Genomic DNA, 21782 nt, shown 5'->3' with positions numbered 1-21782 from the left:
AATAAAAACATGGTCTTAAAAATGGGAAAACCTTTTATTTAGGGGAAACTATGGCAAATTTTTTGTAGAATTTAAACACTTACAAAAATATGTTTTTTAAGACTTTTTACAAGAAATAAATTCAAAGTGTTTACCCATAACTTTTCCCCAACTTTTATACAAAATATAAGTTAAGAAAATAGTGTTTTTCTTAAAGATTAAAATGGATATAAATATATATATATAACTAGGGCAAGTTATATATATTTATTGGTCACCCAAAACTTTGTGTGTTTATATGTATATTAAGTGTAATACTTATTAGTATACAAGTAGGGTATAAAGTAACAAAATACACAAGAATACAAGTATAAAATACACCAAAAAATACCACAAATACAACTAAGTATAAAAATACTTATACTTGCTCAATTGGGTGTATGGAGCAAAAATACAAAATATATACTTATATATATATTTCCTTAATAAGAATTGTGGACATATGGACTTTGGACTTTATGGACAAATACTTATATATATAGGAACTATATATATATATATATATATATATATATATATATATATATATATAGTGTGATAAGAATATATATATTAAACAAGCCTTAAAGTTATATTATTTTTAAGAAATATAAATTCCGGGAAGTATAAAAATCATAAGAAATGATTTTTGACATTGAACACAAAATACATAAGTGTTTACACCTAAATACATGTATGCTTGCCTAAGTATACATTTGGTAAAATTACAAATATATTTATACTAAAATAATATTGAAAATATTATTTAATAAAAGTATAAATCGACGTTGACTTGGTCAAAGGAAAACAAGGACAAGTATACACAAAGGATACAAGAATACATATACAAGGATAAGTTAAAAATATATTATTTATTTTAACACATATCGTATACATAAATTCAATATATATATATATATATATATATATTTGAGAATAAATATATATTTTTTTCAAGTAGAAAATACAATTTAAATTAACGATAATGCGACGAACGGGTGAAACCCGACTACAACGGTGTAGGATCGTTTTGGCGACCTAATGAGTCGATCAGAGGCAATACACAACTGTTTGAGAGGCGGAAACAAACAAACAGCTTAGAATCAGTGAAGAAATGAGTAGAAACAGATTGTTATACTTCAAAACAAGCTTCTCATTGATTTTAGACTTGATTACATGGTGGAAATCCGACAGCACTTCGTTACACTTCCACTAATTTCGTACCAAATGAGAAGCACACTGCCCATATATAGGCTCCTGATTTCGCACGAAATAGCATTATGTTATTTCGTGCGAAATTACACTTCATAATTTCTTGCGAAATTACACTTCATAATTTCGTGCGAAATAGCAAAGTGCTATTTCGTGCGAAATTACATTTAACACAAATAACTTTACATTTTTGACATATTTGACCCCTATACAAGCTACTGACATGACCTAGACTTAAGACGTAGGCTATAGACATTATGCACCAACAAACTTGGATATTGCCGGAGTCTTCAGTCTGGTCTTCAGCGCTTTCATCACAGCGACTTGAATTTCTCTTCCCTTTGCTTAGGCTTTCGCAGCAACATCTTCCTAAGCTTCTCGTTCTCTTCAACTCTTGTAACATCTGTGCCTGTAATCATTGTGAACAGTTCAATTAATAAAATGTTATTTGATCCAAATGTTTGTTTGGTTGTGTTTTACATTTTTCGTGTTTTGACTTTTGTTCAATTTCAAACTCTACATCGCTTTCTGGAGAGTTATACGCTAACTGGTGCGTAAACGTACTTAGTTTAATGCGACAAATACTCCGGAACATCAACATATACTCAACATACCTTAAATAACCCTTACATAACTTAGAAATAAGTTTTGAAGGCTTTGGTATGGCAAAAACAAGTTAATTCGCTTACAGGGACTAAACTTGACAAACTGCGAAAGTATGCCAATTTGAACTGTAACAAACATTCCGGAACATGTCCATAAGTTAAACATACCATAAATATCCTTTACATAGCTTAGAAATAGGCTTTGAGGAGTTTGGTATGCTAAAACAAACTTTTGGAACATTCAGGAGCTAAAAGTGTCAAAAAGTGCACAAGTTTGCACTTTTGCGCATAACTTACGTTCTGAATACATCCGGACATCCAAAAAATTATGTAAGCATCCTTATATTATGCCCAAGTGTATGGCATGAGAAAAATCCGTTCATCGCGCAATTTGGATCGTCTTTCGCGCTTATGCGCATTCCGTCGTAATTAACCGAACATCGCGACCGTACGGCCAAACGAACCGACATCCGACATATTTTTGAGCACATTTTCAGTTCCCTATACTTTAACATCATATTAGAGCTTTGAAATGAGGTTAGCGGGGCTTAAACGTGCCAAAAACGCATCAAATACCAAGTTTTGGTGCTGCAGGGACCAAAATTGTAAATCTGCCAAACTAGGGGCTTACGGACCGTAAGCCAAAGCCCATACGGTTCGTAAGGGGTCCCCAGTACAGCAGAACCCACATTTAATGCTGATTGGCTCTTCAAATGGCGAAAGCTCCAAATGCCCTTTCACCCAATCAAAGGCCAAGGGCCATATTCAGTGAATCTAACAATGTAACACATGTACGCACAAGATCGTGGCACGATATTCGATAAAACGATCCTAACGGTTCCACTTTTCCTATAAATACCCCCCCCCCCATTTTGCTCAAAACCCACACAATCTGATCTTAAGGCTCTAAGTTGGAACCATTGTTTCATACCTGAGCTATTTTGGTCTAGATTAGCATTCGGGGACCCTCCGTAAGTATTCTTTCGTTCTTTTATTCGCTTTTCGAGTCCGAAAGTCGACGTTTTGTTGACTTTCTGCATTGACCAGCTTATGGTCGATGCGAAGTTCATGGAACTTCATAACGTGAGCGTGATCACGATGGTTATAGTCCGTAGTGACTATACCTACTGATCACCACGTTATCTAGGCTCAGTGACGAGTCGTAGTTTCGGCCAAAATGTGCATTCTTGCATATTTTGTAACCAAACTACTGTGAGCATCAAAGCCGTTTGCTTTGATGCCAAACCTGTTTTCTAAACTTAGTTAAGCATGTTCTAACATGCTTAGCTCGTCACTTTTAGTTTAGTGCTTATATAGGGTCGTAAGGTAAGCGATCTAAACCATCGCTTATACTTTCGAACCCGACCCATTTGGTCGATCATTAGGATCCGAACAAACACATTAGGTGACCATAGCTATAACCTTCCGAGGTTATACCTTGTGGTCACGATGTTAGGCGTTCCAGACGCGTCCTACGCGAACGACGCGTAAGGTAGCATAAGCTACCTAAACGGGTCGTGATGGGTCGCAAGCACTTAGGTTAGGTCTCATTTTAGTATGTAGGCTTTGTTAAACCGTATTAAACGAGACCCCGTACTCGTTTGGTTTACGAACCCGCATACTATCCGTTCCTCCGATTTTAGGTCTGGTATATTAACATAGCTACCTATTAGGTGCCGTTTGATATTCCGTGACCTAGCATTGTTTGGTTATTACACAAGAACTCCAAAGCAATCTCAGGTGAGTACATTGAACCCCTCTTTTACTGTTTTCCAAACTGTTTTGGGGTGAAACACATGTGCCTATCTGTTACATTCATGCTTTCCATGTTTTCACATCATATGCCTGCTATGTTGTTAGTACATTATAGTACACGATTTCATTACATTTTATGCTATGTATGCCCATTGTGTGCGTACTTAGTGCATTGATTTACATAACATTTCTGTTGCATATGTTTACTCAGCATATGGACACATTGATTTACATGAACATTTCTGTTGCATATGTTTACTCAGCATATGGACGCATTGATTTACATGAATATTTCTGTTGCATATGTTTACTCAGCATATGGACACATTGATTTACATGAACATTTCTGTTGCATATGTTTACTCAGCATATGGACACATTGATTTACATGAACATTTCTGCTTTGTATGTTTACTTAGCATACTTAGTACAATTGTTTACATCACATGCCTTCATTTTGTTATGACATTTGGTTTGTTTAACATGGGACAATACATTCATTAACATTAGCTACGCCGTTCGTTAGTAGGTAGTGGTACCATAGGAATTGACAACTCCCGTTTCTGAAATCCTGGGTTTGATAGGATTGGAAGGAATGACTGAATTCGATATACATAACTTAGATGAACCTTTAATTTGTTTAAGGGTTTATCGCCGCAGTCTCAAGGCTTGGATGTATGCATAGTTTACAATACCGCATAAATGTTTATATCAATAGAGCATGCATTTTTCCACAGAACATAACGTTGATTTAAACCACGTGTTACTTCAGCGACTTGTTTTGTGCATTTTACATATGGTTTAAGTTGATACATTTCGCTTACCATACATGATACATTTTGGGATACACATTACATGATTTACATTGAACATAAACACGTTGACATTGACATACACATTCGGTGTTTAGAGTTTAAAACATGCACATCACCTATCCTTAGGTGATAACCACAACGGGAACTTCGGTTCCGAATCCGGTTTGAAAATTAATCATCTGTTCTAGGATGATTGATTACTAGGTTTTGAATCCTCTGTTATAAGGTTTTGAACCCTCAGTTATAAGGTTTTGAACCCTCTGTTATATGGTTTTGAACCCTTTGGAATCTCAAAAGAATCTCGTCAAAGTTTTGGGTTAATAGTGTGAACACGTGCGAACTGGAAGAGTGAATGCCTGTACCCTGGGTTTTCTGTCTAAGGCTAGAGTGTTCGTACAAATCCACATAATCGGACCAGTCACTCTTACCTGGGAACTCTTGGGGTGAGTGTTCACTTATAGGCGAGCATGTCTTCGCGATACACTAATTCTGACCCATATACTTTGACTAGACATTTCATGTCGCTTGTTTGCTTTGCGATGCATAACCGCCATCTTTGCTTTTGTTGATTTTGCTTCATCTCATTCTCTTCATCCAATCATCTCACTCGTTTCATTTCATGTTTTTCTCTTCTAGAATGCCTCCTCGACGCGACAACCAGATAGCTACTGGCGAGCTGGCGGAGATTATTGCGCAGCAGATGGTTGCTCAATTCCCAAATCTCTTCGCTCAATGGAACCAAGGCAACAACAACAACAATGGTATATGCAAATACAAGGATTTCAAATCGGCTAAGCCACTCAAGTTTAGTGGTTCTGAGGGAGCAACTGGGCTTCTTCAGTGGTTCGAGAGCATCGAGAATACTTTTCGCCACGTGCAGTGTCCGGATAATCGCAAGGTCGAGTTTTCTTCAAGCGTGTTTCAGAAGAGGGCTCTTACATGGTGGAATGGGGTTATGAGAGATCAAGGTGCAGAAGTTGCTCTAGCTCAGACATGGGCTGAACTGAGAGCTCTTATGATGAGGGAGTTTTGTCCCCGTCATGAACAACGGGCGTTGGAGAAAGAATTTGATGTTTTGAAGCAAGATAGTGGCTAGCACAGGGCTTATACTGATAGGTTTGAGGAGTTGAGTCTGCTTTGCCCAACTATGGTTACCCCACTCGATAAGGCCATCGAAAGGTACATCGACGGCCTACCTGACTCAGTACAAGACATCCTCACTGGTAGCAACCCTACCACACTCCGTCAGGCAATCGAGTTATCAGCGACACTGACTGAGTCGCAGATTCGAAAGAATAAGCTACACAGGAAGGGCGACAAGGGCAAGAAACAGTCGGCTGACAAGGAAGATAGCAAGAAAGGTCAAAACAAGAAGGTAAAGGATTCTGGTTCCTCAAGGGGGTCAAGGAAGCGTAAGGCTTCCCAAAACTACGCTGTCACTACCCAAGCTAACCAGGCAGCTCCCAACCAGCCTCCAGCAAAGAAGCCCTATTCAGGAAGTGCACCTTTGTGCAATCAATGCAACAGTCACCATCAGCCGCAATATCAGTGCTGTTTCTGTACTAACTGTGGGAAGTCGGGTCATCTTGCCGATGTTTGTCGGTTTGCTCAGAATCGCGCAGTTCAGAACCCTGCTCAACAAGTTGTTCAGCAACAGGGTCAGGCTGCACGACCAAACTACCCACCAGGTGCTTGTTATACCTGTGGGGATCTGACCCACTACAGAAATCGGTGTCCAAGGCTAGCCAACCAGAACCCGAATGCAAACCAGAATCAGGCACAGGCTCGAGGTCGAGTTTTTAACATGAATGCACAAGAAGCACAAGCAGACAACGAGGTGGTGAACGGTACGTTCTTTATTAATAATCAGCCAGCATCTGTTCTTTTTGATTCGGGTGCCGACAAGAGCTTTGTGTCATTGTCTTTTGAGACAATGCTTCGCGTGTCTAGAACGAAACTAGGTAAACCTTTGACAGTAGAGGTTGCCAGTGGAGAACCCATTGTTCTTAATTCTGTTCTACGCAACTGCCAGTTGAACCTTAACGACCATATTTTTCCGATTGACCTCGCGCCAATGCAACTTGGAAGCTTCGACGTTATTGTGGGAATGGATTGGTTATCTAAGCATCGCGCAGAGATACTTTGTTCTGAGAAGATTGTTCGTGTACCGCTGTCGACAGGCAAGATCCTACAGGTTCGTGGTGAGAAGCCTGCCGGTGGTCTCAAACTCATGTCTTGTTTTAAAGCTCGGAAATATCTGCGAAAGCACTATGTGGCTTTCTTAGCACATGTTACAGCAGATAAAGGCAAGGGTAAGACTATTTCAGATATTCCTGTCGTTCGGGATTATTCTGAAGTTTTTCCTGAAGAGTTACCTGGTCTACCCCAACACGCCAAGTCGAGTTCCGTATTGATCTCGTACCTGGTGCAAATCCCATTGCCAGAGCTCCATACCGTCTTGCACCATCCGAGATACAAGAGTTGTCTAAACAGCTTCAGGAGCTCTCCGACAAAGGTTTTATCCGTCCTAGCTTTTCACCTTGGGGTGCTCCCGTTCTTTTTGTAAAGAAGAAGGATGGATCTTTTAGGATGTGTATCGATTATCGTGAGCTTAACAAGCTCACCATCAAGAATCGATATCCCCTACCTCGCATTGATGATCTCTTTGATCAATTACAAGGCGCTTCTTATTTTTCAAAGATTGATCTACGATCTGGATATCATCAGCTTCGTGTGCATGAAGAAGACATTCCCAAGACAGCGTTCCGTACTCGTTATGGACATTATGAGTTCACAGTCATGCCATTCAGTTTGACTAATGCTCCTGCTTTTTTCATGGACTTGATGAATAGGGTCTGCAAGCCTTATTTAGATAAGTTCATCATCGTTTTCATTGATGACATTTTAATATATTCTAAGACGCGAGCTGATCATGAGCAACATCTTCGTCTTACATTGGAACTCCTAAAGAAAGAGCAAGTTTTCGCCAAATTCTCCAAGTGTGAATTTTGGCTTAAAGAGGTTCAATTCTTGGGACACATTGTCAACGAACAAGGTATTCATGTAGATCCCTCCAAGATCAGCGCAATTAAGGATTGGGATACGCCTACTACCCCTACTGAAGTTCGTTCTTTTCTTGGTCTAGCGGGTTATTACCGCCGCTTCATTGAGAATTTCTCAAAGATTGCAGTTCCTCTAACTGCTCTAACTCAGAAGAACAAGCCATTTGATTGGGGAGTCAAACAAGAGGAAGCGTTTCTGACTTTGAAACAAAAGCTTTGAACGCGCCTGTCCTAACATTGCCTGAGGGCAATGATGATTTCGTCGTTTATTGCGATGCATCTAAATTGGGTCTTGGCTGCGTCCTGATGCAAAGAAACAAAGTCATAGCATACGCATCAAGGCAGTTGAAGATACATGAGAAAAACTACACCACTCATGATCTTGAGTTGGGTGCAGTTGTCTTCGCTCTTAAGATCTGGAGACACTATTTGTACGGTACAAAATGTGTGGTTTTCACTGACCACAAAAGTCTTCAACATATCTTCAATCAAAAGGAACTCAACATGAGGCAAAGACGTTGGGTTGAACTTCTAAACGACTACGACTGCGAGATCCGCTACCATCCCGGTAAGGCGAATGTCGTAGTCGATGCATTGAGTCGCAAGGAACGTACTAAGCTTCATTGTGTACGTGTCCAATCTGTTATTCAAACCGATATCCAAGCTCGTATTTCTCAGGCTCAACAAGCTTGTGTTTCACAAGGTTTGATGGATAAGGAATTTCCTTATCACATAACACCTGCTCTGGAACTGAAGGACAATGGATCATATTACTTCATGGACCGTTTGTGGGTCCCGAGCCAAGATAATCTTCGTACCTTGCTTATGGATGAAGCCCATAAGTCTCGTTATTCTATTCATCCTGGCTCAGATAAGATGTATAAGGATCTTCGTATTCAGTATTGGTGGCCTGGTATGAAGAAAGACATTGCCTTATACGTATCCAAATGCCTTACTTGTCTTAAGGTTAAGGCTGAACATCAGCGTCCTTCCGGTTTATTGGAGCAACCAGAGATCCCAGTTTGGAAATGGGAAAACATTACTATGGATCTCGTTACTAAACTCCCGCGCACAAAGAAAGGTCACGATGCCATCTGGGTAGTCGTTAATCGTCTTACCAAGTCAGCGCATTTCTTGCCAATCCGTGAGGATTTTTCGGCTGACAAACTTGCTCAAATCTACGTGGATGAAACTGTAGCACGACATGGTGTTCCTTTGAACATCATTTCTGACAGAGATGCTCGTTTCACTTCTCATTTTTGGAGAACCATGCAATCTGCTATGGGGTCTCAACTCAATTTGAGCACAGCTTATCATCCGCAAACGGATGGTCAATCTGAAAGAACAATCCAGACACTGGAGGATATTCTTAGAGCTTGTGTGATCGATTTTGGTGGTAGTTGGGATTCGCATCTTCCATTGATTGAATTCTCCTACAACAACAGTTATCACTCCAGCATCAACATGGCTCCTTTCGAGGCTCTCTATGGTCGAAAATGTCGTTCACCAGTCTGCTGGAATGAGATCGGCGAGGCTCAGCTTACTGGACCTGCCCTCATTTTAGAGACAACAGATAAGGTTAAGAAAGTTCGTGATAACCTTCAGATAGCTAGAAGCTGTCAAAAGAGTTACGCGGACCTAAAACGCAAACCCTTGGATTTTCAAGTCGGTGATCGTGTATTACTTAAGGTCTCACCTTGGAAAGGTGTGATCAGATTTGGAAAGAAAGGAAAACTTGCACCTATATACGTTGGACCATTCAAGATCGTCGAAAGAATCGGTAAGGTAGCCTACAGACTTGAGTTACCTCCTGAACTTGGAAATGTTCATCCAACCTTCCACGTGTCCAATCTCAAGAGGTGTTTAGCCGATGAGAACCTCCACATACCGCTTGACGAAATTCGTGTTGATAGAACACTGAAATTTGTTGAGAAACCGGTGGAAATCATGGAATGTGAAGTCAAGTGGCTCAAACGTAAGCGCATTCCTTTGGTCAAGGTTCGCTGGGAATCTAAACGTGGACCCGAGTTTACTTGGGAACGTGAAGATTAAATGAAGGCTAAATATCCGCATCTTTTTCCACCAGTTTCCTCTAAATAAATTTCGGGACGAAATTTCCACAAGTAGGGGAGACTGTAACATCTATGCCTGTAATCATTGTGAACAGTTCAATTATCAATAAAATGTTATTTGATCCAAATGTTTGTTTGGTTGTGTTTTACATTTTTCGTGTTTTGACTTTTGTTCAATTTCAAACTCTACATCGCTTTCTGGAGAGTTATACGCTAACTGGTGCGTAAACGTACTTAGTTTAATGCGACAAATACTCCGGAACATCAACATATACTCAACATACCTTAAATAACCCTTACATAACTTAGAAATAAGTTTTGAAGGCTTTGGTATGGCAAAAACAAGTTAATTCGCTTACAGGGACTAAACTTGACAAACTGCGAAAGTATGCGAATTTGAACTGTAACAAACATTCCGGAACATGTCCATAAGTTAAACATACCATAAATATCCTTTACATAGCTTAGAAATAGGCTTTGAGGAGTTTGGTATGCTAAAACAAACTTTTGGAACATTCAGGGGCTAAAAGTGTCAAAAAGTGCACAAGTTTGCACTTTTGCGCATAACTTACATTCTGAATACATCTGGACATCCAAAAATTTATGTAAGCATCCTTATATTATGCCCAAGTGTATGGCATGAGAAAAATCCGTTCGTCGCGCAATTTGGATCGTCTTTCGCGCTTATGCGCATTCCGTCGTAATTAACCGAACATCGCGACCGTACGGCCAAACGAACCGACATCCGACATATTTTTGAGCATATTTTCAGTTCCCTATACTTTAACATCATATTAGAGCTTTGAAATGAGGTTAGCGGGGCTTAACCGTGCCAAAAACGCATCAAATACCAAGTTTTGGTGCTGCAGGGACCAAAATTGTAAATCTGCCAAACTGGGGGCTTACGGACCGTAAGCCAAAGCCCATACGGTCCGTAAGGGGTCCCCAGTACAGCAGAACCCACATTTAATGCTGATTGGCTCTTCAAATGGCGAAAGGTCCAAATGCCCTTTCACCCAATCAAAGGCCAAGGGCCATATTCAGTGAATCTAACAATGTAACACATGTACGCACAAGATCGTGGCACGATATTCGATAAAACGATCCTAACGGTTCCACTTTTCCTATAAATACCCCCCCCCCATTTTGCTCAAAACCCACACAATCTGATCTTAAGGCTCTAAGTTGGAACCATTGTTTCATACCTGAGCTATTTTGTTCTAGATTAGCATTCGGGGACCCTCCGTAAGTATTCTTTCGTTCTTTTATTCGCTTTTCGAGTCCGAAAGTCGACGTTTTGTTGACTTTCTGCATTGATCAGCTTATGGTTGATGCGAAGTTCATGGAACTTCATAACGTGAGCGTGATCACGATGGTTATAGTCCGTAGTGACTATACCTACTGATCACCACGTTATCTAGGCTCAGTGACGAGTCGTAGTTTCGGCCAAAATGTGCATTCTTGCATATTTTGTAACCAAACTACTGTGAGCATCAAAGCCGGTTGCTTTGATGCCAAACCTGTTTTCTAAACTTAGTTAAGCATGTTTTAACATGCTTAGCTCGTCACTTTTAGTTTAGTGCTTATATAGGGTTGTAAGGTAAGCGATCTAAACCATCGCTTATACTTTCGAACCCGACCCATTTGGTCGATCATTAGGATCCGACCAAACACATTAGGTGACCATAGCTATAACCTTCCGAGGTTATACCTTGTGGTCATGATGTTAGGCGTTCCAGACGCGTCCTACGCGAACGACGCGTAAGGTAGCATAAGCTACCTAAACGGGTCGTGATGGGTCGCAAGCACTTAGGTTAGGTCTCATTTTAGTATGTAGGCTTTGTTAAACCGTATTAAACGAGCCCCCGTACTCGTTTGGTTTACGAACCCGCATACTATCCGTTCCTCCGATTTTAGGTCTGGTATATTAACATAGCTACCTATTAGGTGCCGTTTGATATTCCGTGACCTAGCATTGTTTGGTTATTACACAAGAACTCCAAAGCAATCTCAGGTGAGTACATTGAACCCCTCTTTTACTGTTTTCCAAACTGTTTTGGGGTGAAACACATGTGCCTATCTGTTACATTCATGCTTTCCATGTTTTCACATCATATGCCTGCTATGTTGTTAGTACATTATAGTACACGATTTCATTACATTTTATGCTATGTATGCCCATTGTGTGCGTACTTAGTGCATTGATTTACATAACATTTCTGTTGCATATGTTTACTCAGCGTATGGACACATTGATTTACATGAACATTTCTGTTGCATATGTTTACTCAGCATATGGACGCATTGATTTACATGAATATTTCTGTTGCATATGTTTACTCAGCATATGGACACATTGATTTACATGAACATTTCTGTTGCATATGTTTACTCAGCATATGGACACATTGATTTACATGAACATTTCTGCTTTGTATGTTTACTTAGCATACTTAGTACAATTGTTTACATCACATGCCTTCATTTTGTTATGACATTTGGTTTGTTTAACATGGGACAATACATTCATTAACATTTGCTACGCCGTTCGTTAGTAGGTAGTGGTACCATAGGAATTGACAACTCCCGTTTCTGAAATCCTGGGTTTGATAGGATTGGAAGGAATGACCGAATTCGATATACATAACTTAGATGAACCTTTAATTTGTTTAAGGGTTTATCGCCGCAGTCTCAAGGCTTGGATGTATGCATAGTTTACAATACCGCATAAATGTTTATATCAATAGAGCATGCATTTTTCCACAGAACATAACGTTGATTTAAACCACGTGTTACTTCAGCGACTTGTTTTGTGCATTTTACATATGGTTTAAGTTGATACATTTCGCTTACCATACATGATACATTTTGGGATACACATTACATGATTTACATTGAACATAAACACGTTGACATTGACATACACATTTGGTGATTTACATTGAACATAAACATTTGACATGGTTTACACAATAACACTTGACATTTGGGTTATACGTGAACAATTTACATGGTGGATTGGTTTGGGTAAATGGTTTGAGTAACGTGGAGTATGTAATATGATGCAAACATGGTGGATACTCCGCTGGTACTTCCTATATATAAATGTTTGTATAATATTACATATCTTAGCGTTATCTAAATCATTTCAGTTTAGACATATAACATTTTATACAAATAACATACTTTTCATAAAACATTGCCTTACAAAACAACTTATTACTTTCAACTCATTTTACCTGGTTACTCGTTTAACCTTGCACTTATCTATACATATCATCTGATGTTATCGTTTTTCAAATGGTTTACAAAGCAAGACAAATTACAAGGTTCATGACTGACTGTTATTAAACATTCTTTAAACTCAAGTCATGAATCCCAGTTTCACAAAACCTATGTATCTCACAGGCATTTTTATGCTGACGTACCTACTTTCACATGTGTTTTCAGGAGCTGTTCCATAGGATGTTGATCACGATACTAGGGCGGACCTGTGCCTTAGAGATTAAAACTGAAGATAGACTTAGTTAACTATGTTATAAACTCTTTGTTTTCCTGTTTAAGACAATGTACTACCCTTGTTTAATAAATAAAATGTAACTTTAATTTCCATGGTTGTATAACAATTAATTCTGTCCACAACACTCCCCGACGTTTTCCGCCGCGGTTGCATGTTATACGCGGTCGGGGTGTGACAACTCTTTTCTTTTCTTCAGCAGCCATTCTTTGATTAACAGTATGTCTTAACATGTTATCTATTTCTTCACGGGCCTTTCTTCTCTTCTCAGCTTTCAACGCTTCCTCTTTCTCAATCTCTCTCCACTTAGACGTCCATTTACTATCAGCATTGATACCTTTTTGGAAACAGATAGAAACAACTTTCTGAAATTGCATGGCTTGATCTTTATCTTCGACTTTAAACCCAATTTTGTTAACAAACAAGCATTCAATGTCTTTCGCCGAGCAATTCACCAACCATAAAGGATCATACACAAAGATGTGTCTGATTTCATTCTCAGCTCTGTAGGTGATCACAGCTTCAGTCAACAAACAGCTGTATACCCAGTACAAGAACCCCTTATGAAAGTCTTGCTCCATCTTTGGTACTGGAATGTTCTTTATAACTCTAGGCTTCTTCACATGCAAGATCGTTTCTTCATTTCCAGTTTCAGGATTCACTCTCCTCACTTTCTTTGGATAATGAGGTTTCCAGTGTTTGAAACCTCTGAAAGCTTCAAACTTCATTAAACCCCAGATGGGTACATCATGCTTTCGAACTGGATAATCTAGAGTTCTAACCTTTGACAACTCTTCGACATCCCACCATGGTAAGGTCATAATATCCTGAATGTACTCAAAGTATTGCACTCCAAATTCTCTCCGAATAGCATACACATTCACTTGAGGCAAGAATCCCCAACTGATGATATCCCCCAGTGACACATCTCTATCTCTTTTATAATACTTCAATGGCCGCTTAAACTTTCGTTCATTACACTTTCGAAACCATTTCTTTCTTTCTTCCTTCTGAGCATCTTTCACTGTACCATCAAAGTTCGTGTCTTTCAGACATTCAGAAAATTTTCTTCTCAACTCATCGACGTTCTTTTGACTGAAAAATTCAACCAGAGTTGGAAAGTTTGAAGTGTCTTCATTCACACTTTCGTCATCAGTACAATCCTCAACCTCAACCCTATCATAGTTATCGGCTTCATCAACATACTTGTACTCATATTCAGGCTGTTGGTTGATATCAAACGCATTCAATTCATCTTCAAAGTCAAACTTGAAGTTAGGATCATCAATCCTTGTCAACTCTATAATCTCAGCCATTGTGTATGTATGCCTGATTTCTCCTTCCTCTACCTCAGGCTCTAAACGAAGGATCAACTTTTCAACTTTATCAACATTTTGATCATCCACGTGCTCCCCCTCACCTTCTGCACTTTCAGGCTCTTCATTTGCATCATCGTGAAGAAAATCATTAACATTTTGTTCACTCGATGCTTCAGTAACTTTAACACCAGTACCACCCTGACCATTGTCATCATCATCATCATCATCATCACTGTGACTACTTGCAGAGAATACATCATCTGCATCATCAACTTTATCTTCATCATCATCCTCTTCGTCATCATCCTCATCAACAACTTCCTCATCATTAATAACATCATCAATCAATACATCCTCTTCAAAAATACCGGAAACAACAGATATTGGACGAGGATTCTGAATAGGTGATTCAGAAATAGAAGATGGAATAATTGATCTTTCAGCAATTTCACTAACACCTTCAACACCCTTTCCTTTAAACTTCATTTCAGCATCAATTTCAGCTTGACGTTTAGCTCTAACCTCTTCAACTTCAATCTCTTCAAATCTCTGCTCAACAGACTTTCCAAACATGTTTTCTATATCTCATGTTCTTTCATAGCTTTAGCAGCTTCCAACTCTTTGTTCTTTAACTCGAAATATTTGTTCTGTTCATCTCTGCGTGCTTTCTTTTCTTCTAATTCAGCAACTTTAACTTTCAGAATATCAATTTCAGTCTGATCAGCTTCAACTTTCTTCAACAATGATGAATTTTCAGCTTCCACAGACTTAACACGCTTTTCCAATTTCTTCTCACGATCAACCAACCTTTTGTTTTCAACCAGAACATCTTCAACTTTCTTTTCCAATCTCCTTACCTGTTCATTATTTGCAAAGTCAAAATCTCCAATATCATCAAGACCAATATTCACATTCATACGGATATTTGGAAAATTTCCGAATCCAGAAGATCCAGGAGTTGTTTGGACAGGTGGTTGTGTGGATGGTGGTGTTTGGAAAATTTGTTGTGAAGTAAGGACAGGTTGTTCTTGGATAGGTGTTTGATGTGGTGGTGATACATGTGGTGGTGATAGATGTAGTGGTGAAAAATGTGGTGGAGGTGATGGTGGTGGTGATGGTTCAGGTGGTGGTGATGGTGGTTGGATAGATTTTGATTTTGGTTTTGGTTTTGATGTGCGTTTTGCAATCTCACAATCAACTTTCTCCTCGCTGCTTGTGGAGACATCACTTGCTTTCTTGCACTAGCTTTCTTTCTTCCACCAGATGATGGAGGTGTTTGAGATTCTATCACATGTTCAGGAGAAGGTTTGTACAATTCATCATCCTTATCTTCTCTCCTCTTTGTCTTGAGCTGTTTCTCTTTTTCAATCTCAGCTTTAATTCTCTTTGCACGTTCTATTTCATCTATTTCTTCTTCAGATGAACTTGATGAACTATCGTCACCATCATTGTCACCTTCATCACCAGCTGCCTTTTCTTTTCAGCATTATGTTTAGTAAGAGATTTCAACAACTTTGCAGAATCAGGAGATAAACGAACATCTCCTTCAACATTAACTTCAACTTCAGCTTTAATTTCACCTTCAGCTTCAGCTTCAATTTCTCCTTCAGCTTCAGCTCCATCTTCCTCTTCCTCCTCAGATTCATCAACAAGCATAGTCTCAACACTTTTCTTTCGACGTTTCTTTGGCTGAGAAGATGAACCCTCCTCTGCTTGAACTTTTGGAGTTGCTTTCCTACTCCTCTTCTTTTTCTCTTCTTTCAAGAACCACTCGTTTCTAGATTCTTTGAAATCTTTAAGTACTTTCAACTCATCAGCATAACTCTTTTCTTTCATTTCTTTCCCATTCTTCCAATTCTGATGATTGATTGGATCTAGATCTTTATAATTCTTGTCTTTAATGAAACCAAAGAATTCAACTTTTGATGATGGCTCTGGATGGTTTGGATGATATCTGGCCAATTGCTTTAAAGACTCATTATCCATGTGGTACAATACCAACAAATCATTCTTTTCATCTCTCTCCAAATCAGGATACGCATGGTCTAACATCATCTGCACAAATTTGGCATACACCCAAGTCTTGCTCTTTGAAGTGATATTTTCTACCATGTAATGAAATACAATCTTTGAAAAGTTATACTTTTTATTCAACACAAGAGCTGTCACCATGTTCATTTGATAGTCTCTCATCACATCGTAACCTCCCTTCCTGTGACTGAGAGCATGCAGAACTGAATGGATAAGAAACTTGTAAAGCCTTGGACCATTGTAACCCAACCGCAACATGTATCCTTTTACCATCCTCTCTGGAAACTTTGTAGGAGAATTCTCATCATCCGGAAAGTTTATCACCTCTCGTATCAGCTGCTCTGTGATAATTATTGGTTTATCTTGGCCGTTTAAGCTCACAAACGAATTTATTGTCTTGTTTTCCTCGTCATATGTTGCCTTCTCCCAAAAATGCTCAATATGAGATCTGAATACCAAACGTTGATTCGTCAGTGCTTTCTGAATCGGCAACCTTTCCATAAACTCTAGAATCCCTGTGAATCCAGCCATCTTTGGTATCTCTTTATCATAAACACAACAAATGTTGTGTAATGGATCAAATAGCACATTCGACGCCTGGAAGATACAACATAAAATCAATTCCAACACTTTGAAAAATTTTCAAACCAAACTTCATTCAAACGAAATCACACTTATACGAAATCACACATTCACACGGAATTACATTTCATGCGGAATCACATTTCAAAATGAAAAGACATTTCATACGGAATTACGTTTTCAAACGAAATTACAGTTCAAACTGAATGACATCTTCAATCGAAATCACAGATCAAACTGAATAACATTTTGAAACGAAATTACGTATTGAAACGAAATCACCATTTGAGACTAAATGTCCTATTTCATGCGAAATTACAGTTTGTTTCATTTGAAAACCACTTTTAATTTCATTTGATACTGGCAATATCAACAACACAAATTTTTCATGAACTGATGTGACACCCCAGGAAAACCAGTAAACGATACAACTTACCTAGCTTCCTCAGTAACCGCATGCTAAATTTCGGGACGAAATTTCTTTTAAGTTGGGGATAATGTGACAACTCGAATTTCCAAGATTCCTATTTCGCATTTATTGCACGTTCATGTATTGTTTAGTTGTTTAATTGCACAAATAATTGGCTATGGAACTGTAACGTTTTAATACAATGAAGTGTATTGTGTGATTATGCATGGTTATGTGTTAATTGTGTTAGACTTGTCAAATTCATAAACTTGGTGGTGAAACTGTGAAACTGTTTGAGATGGTGTACTATTGTAAAATATAATAATTAAGGGTGTGTAGAGTTATTAGTGAAAATTAAACAATACTTAACCCTAATCCCTTGTTCACTAATCATTTTCACAAAACCAAAGCACGTACTGTATTCTCTAATCCCCTAGCAATCATTATCACCATCATCATTGGCAAGCTATTCATCACTTTCGATTCCGCATTTTCTCTAGAATCAACACAAGGTAAATGATTATTGATTATGTGATTTCATCAATTCTTGATTCTTATAATATGTGAAAACCCTAGCTCTCATATGATACTTCTGTGATTTTGATTTGATTCTGAATTATTGATGATGATGATTAGTTGTATGTTTGATAGATTGTTCCTATAAAGATTGTTGTTGTTGATCATAGGTTGATTGATTATGATTCTGCCGTCAATATGTATGAAATTAGGGTTAGAAACCAAGAAACGTAACTGCTTTAATTTCAAAGATCGAGTGATTGATATGTTTGTCTGAGGTTTGTGAATGAATGTAATTGTCTGAGTTTCACGAATTGTTGCTTGATCCGAGTTTCACATGCACTATAGTCCGAATTTTGGAAGTTGTAAGTGGTCCGACCTTTATTAAAGAGCATGTTGTCCGATCTTTAAACTAGTTTTGTGATCCGAACTTTTACTATATTACATAGTGTCCGAGGTTTGTATTGTTGAAGCATGTCCGACCTTTAAAACATTGTTGTCCGAGTTTTTGTATTGTTGTTAAGTGTCCGAAGTTCTTAATGTTATGATAAGTCCGAGTTTTGTATATGCACATTGGTCCGAGCTTCATGATCCTTATATGGTCCGAGTTTTTGGCAAAGTTAAAGGGGTCCGATGTTTGATTTAGTGTGGTCCGACATTTAAACATGGAGTGTTGTCCGAGTTTCTTAGGGGTGTGAGCTTGGTCCGAGTTTCTTGGCCACTCCCCCAAGTCCGACCTTTCACCCCTCACTGATGCTATCCGAGCTTTAAACCCACCCCCAATGGTCCGACTTTTGCCAATGGACTTTTGTCCGACTTTTAAACAGGGGAAACCCCCCCCCCCTCACTTCTTGTCCGAGTTTTAAGGGCAAGGCCCTGTCCGAATTTTATGCGTAAAGGTAGTCCGACTTATGTATGCTTTGTACATGATGCATGATCAAGTTCTGTTAAGTTCCGTTAAGTGTGTAATCCTGATGTAAGTGGGTTGTGTCGTTAAAGCTATTGATTCTGTACGCATGAATAAATAAATAAGGGTTTTGGATTGTGTCAAACACCAGTAATTAAGCTTTCTGAATGTCTCTGTATATAATTGCATGAAACTGTTCATTTCTGCATATAACTGTATGATTCGATATATGATTGTATGAAGTTGAATGCAACTGTATGATCCTGCATGCGTGAACAGTCTATATGATATCATCCTGCATACAATAAGCACACAAAACACAGTTGTTTGTATGTCAATGATTTGCAAACCCTAATTTGATGCAAACACTTACATCGTATCATGTGCAACATATCCTAGGTCGTGTGTAACGGACTTAGACATTTGATAAACCCTAGAGCATAGCATACCGAGCAAACCAAGGTGAGTTCACACCCTTACTAAGGCATGGGATTCCCAAGGGCTTGGGAATGGGATTGAAGGAATGAGATTGACTAGATTCGTACATACATTGTTACTAAACTACCATACCATCGTCCTCGGTTGTGCAGGACACATACGTAAAACCTACGTATACTTATGCTATTCACTGTCCTCAGGTTGCGAAGGACACTCACGTAAAACCTACGTGAACTTATACTCACTACTGCCTCGGTTGTGTCAGGCACTTACGTAAAACCTACGTAAACCCTCGCGTACCCCTATCCTCGGTTGTGAAGGATACTTACGTAAAACCTACGTAAACTTGTACGTATTACTGTTCTCGGGATATGTAGAACACTTATGGTTACGAATAGTCTAGTGGTTATACAACATGGGAAGCCCCCACCAATAGAACGTACTATCGGCCCAGTAGAGCCACGTGTTACAAACGAATATACTATTACGCATTTACTTTCTGTGAATTCGCTCAACTAGTTGTTGATCCTCTGTTACATGCCTTGCAGGTCGTTAGATACATGGAGCTTGCACAGGGAGGAGCTGGTCGTTGTGGGCTTGGATCGTGATTGTCTTGTTAAACACTTATGACATTTGATACTTTATTATGATGAGTTTTATTTATACGCTTCCGCTAAACAATGATAACTTACTTATGTTTTGGAACACCTTTCATATGGATTTGGTTTGGTTTAATAGCAATTACTTTTACTATATATATTGTTCTATATGATTGGTGGCTTGATCCTGGTCAGTCACGCTCCCAAGCGGTGATACTCCGCAGGTGGATTTTGGGGGTGTGACAACTGATGAACAAATTGATGATCTGGGTTTGTTCCTTATCCAATTCTGACCACACTGGTATATTTTAATCACATTTTAGACCATCAAATAACCCTAGATCTAAGTCCGAAATCTCAGATCCACCGACTTCATACAAAAACATGTGATTCAGTTCAAATTTACACCCTAAACAAGATCTATATTACATTCCGAGTCTAAGGATGTGTTAATCGATTATTATTTCATATAGATATACCCTAGATCTATGTTTCAGGACATGTTCATCGCCGACCAAACGAAATTAGATCAGATCTGGGTCAAAACAACCAAAATTCTCACCTTTCCCATGATAATAGTTGTGTAAACCAACTAATATCAAGATTACAATCTACAATCGAACAGAATAACGGCTTGAAATGATGAACACTGGGATTTCGTATGAAATCACCTTTGACAGTGCTTTGAAATGAAATATCACAAGTGATCTGTTCAAACGAAATCATACCTCTATTTATAGACGAGGTAATTTCGTGCGAAATTGACACTGGACAGGTTCAAGCGAAATCATGTTTTCAAGCGGAATTACATTTTCAAGCGGAATTACTATTTCGTGCGAAATAGTAATTTCGTTTGAAATTGCTTTTTTTAACATTTTTCAAACTTTTCCCATTTTTTTATCTTTTCGAGATTTTACCGTCACACCCAGTTAACCAAGTCCAAGTTAATGACCTTGGTCAACTGTTTAGCCTGCCAAGTCCAAGTTAATGACCTTGGTTGACCAGTTTATGAAGATGCAGATTTTCTAAAACAATTTTAAGTTCAAGTTAATGAACTTTTGAACTTTTAAGCAATTACCAATCACTTTCTCAATCTTCTACTTACCCAACCCTCATGATCCAAACATGTTCAGCACATAAGACTTTCATCATCTGATTCCCAACGTAAGTTGTCTAAAATGCAAATCTTTTTGGATTTTTGAATATGATAAGCAGTAAACTATACACACAATATTTTTGTAAGCGTGTTAGGGGATCATATCAGCTTCCAACAAGATACGAGTACCGTTAAGCTTAGATTTCATACACAACATTAAACAATTTGCTTTGATTGTCGATATACTGGATCCTCTTAAATTTTCACACAATTTTCAATCTATTCGGGATCCGGATTTAGTGTTTTAAGATCTTGACTTTTACGCCTGTACCACCTCAGAATATACTCCTGTATCCAGATCACTATATTCAGTCTTACAGGTGAATGTACACTAATGATATCTGTAATTGGGTGAATGCAAGACCGTGAGAGCTCAGGCTAGAACATCCGTTCGTACAGAGAGATGACGGCTCGACTTTCGGTGGGTTCCCTTTGGGAATCTTTTTTTACAACAGCACATGATTAGCATTTTGCAATGTTTCATCATTTTTTATGCCGAGGGGAGGCTTTACGAATAAAGCTGTACAGAGTATTATACGAGGACTAGGCTATTGCTTCCGCAAAATCAGAAGTCCTGGTATAATACCCCAGATATCATCACGTACAAAGACCTAGTATGTCAGAAATAGGACCTTTCAAACGAGATTTCAGGGGTTACCTATATATCCTGGAGATGTTCCCCATGTAAAAGCAAGTTGTTATTTTATGTTTATATCCCAAACAAATATACTAAATGTGTAAAAACCTATCGACACATCATTTGCAAGAC

General features: G+C 38.6%; 1 protein-coding gene across 1 annotated transcript; it reads right to left on the bottom strand.

Annotated features, from left to right (window-relative positions):
• Positions 1–1544: 1544 nt before the first annotated feature.
• On the bottom strand, positions 1545–14948 carry LOC110943422 (probable serine/threonine-protein kinase kinX). The gene is made up of 2 exons (XM_022185172.1): positions 13220–14948; positions 1545–1639 (listed from the first exon to the last, which is right to left on the bottom strand). Exons 1-2 carry the CDS (start codon positions 14946–14948, stop codon positions 1545–1547), a joined length of 1824 nt encoding a protein of 607 aa, XP_022040864.1.
• Positions 14949–21782: the final 6834 nt, after the last annotated feature.

Source organism: Helianthus annuus, chromosome 5, assembly GCF_002127325.2.
Source record: "Helianthus annuus cultivar XRQ/B chromosome 5, HanXRQr2.0-SUNRISE, whole genome shotgun sequence".
In the NCBI taxonomy this organism is placed as follows: Eukaryota; Viridiplantae; Streptophyta; class Magnoliopsida; order Asterales; family Asteraceae; genus Helianthus; species Helianthus annuus.
Note: the sequence above shows the minus strand (reverse complement) of the source record. Positions and strands in the feature narration are given on the sequence as shown.

Excerpts from the sequence above, each read along its gene's own strand:
- LOC110943422 (XM_022185172.1), bottom strand. The coding sequence starts at position 14,948 with ATGTTTGGAAAGTCTGTTGAGCAGAGATTTGAAGAGATTGAAGTTGAA. Across the intron at positions 1,640-13,219 it reads AGTTGTCACACCCCGACCGC|GCACAGATGTTACAAGAGTT; the intron begins GTATAACATGCA and ends CAATGATTACAG.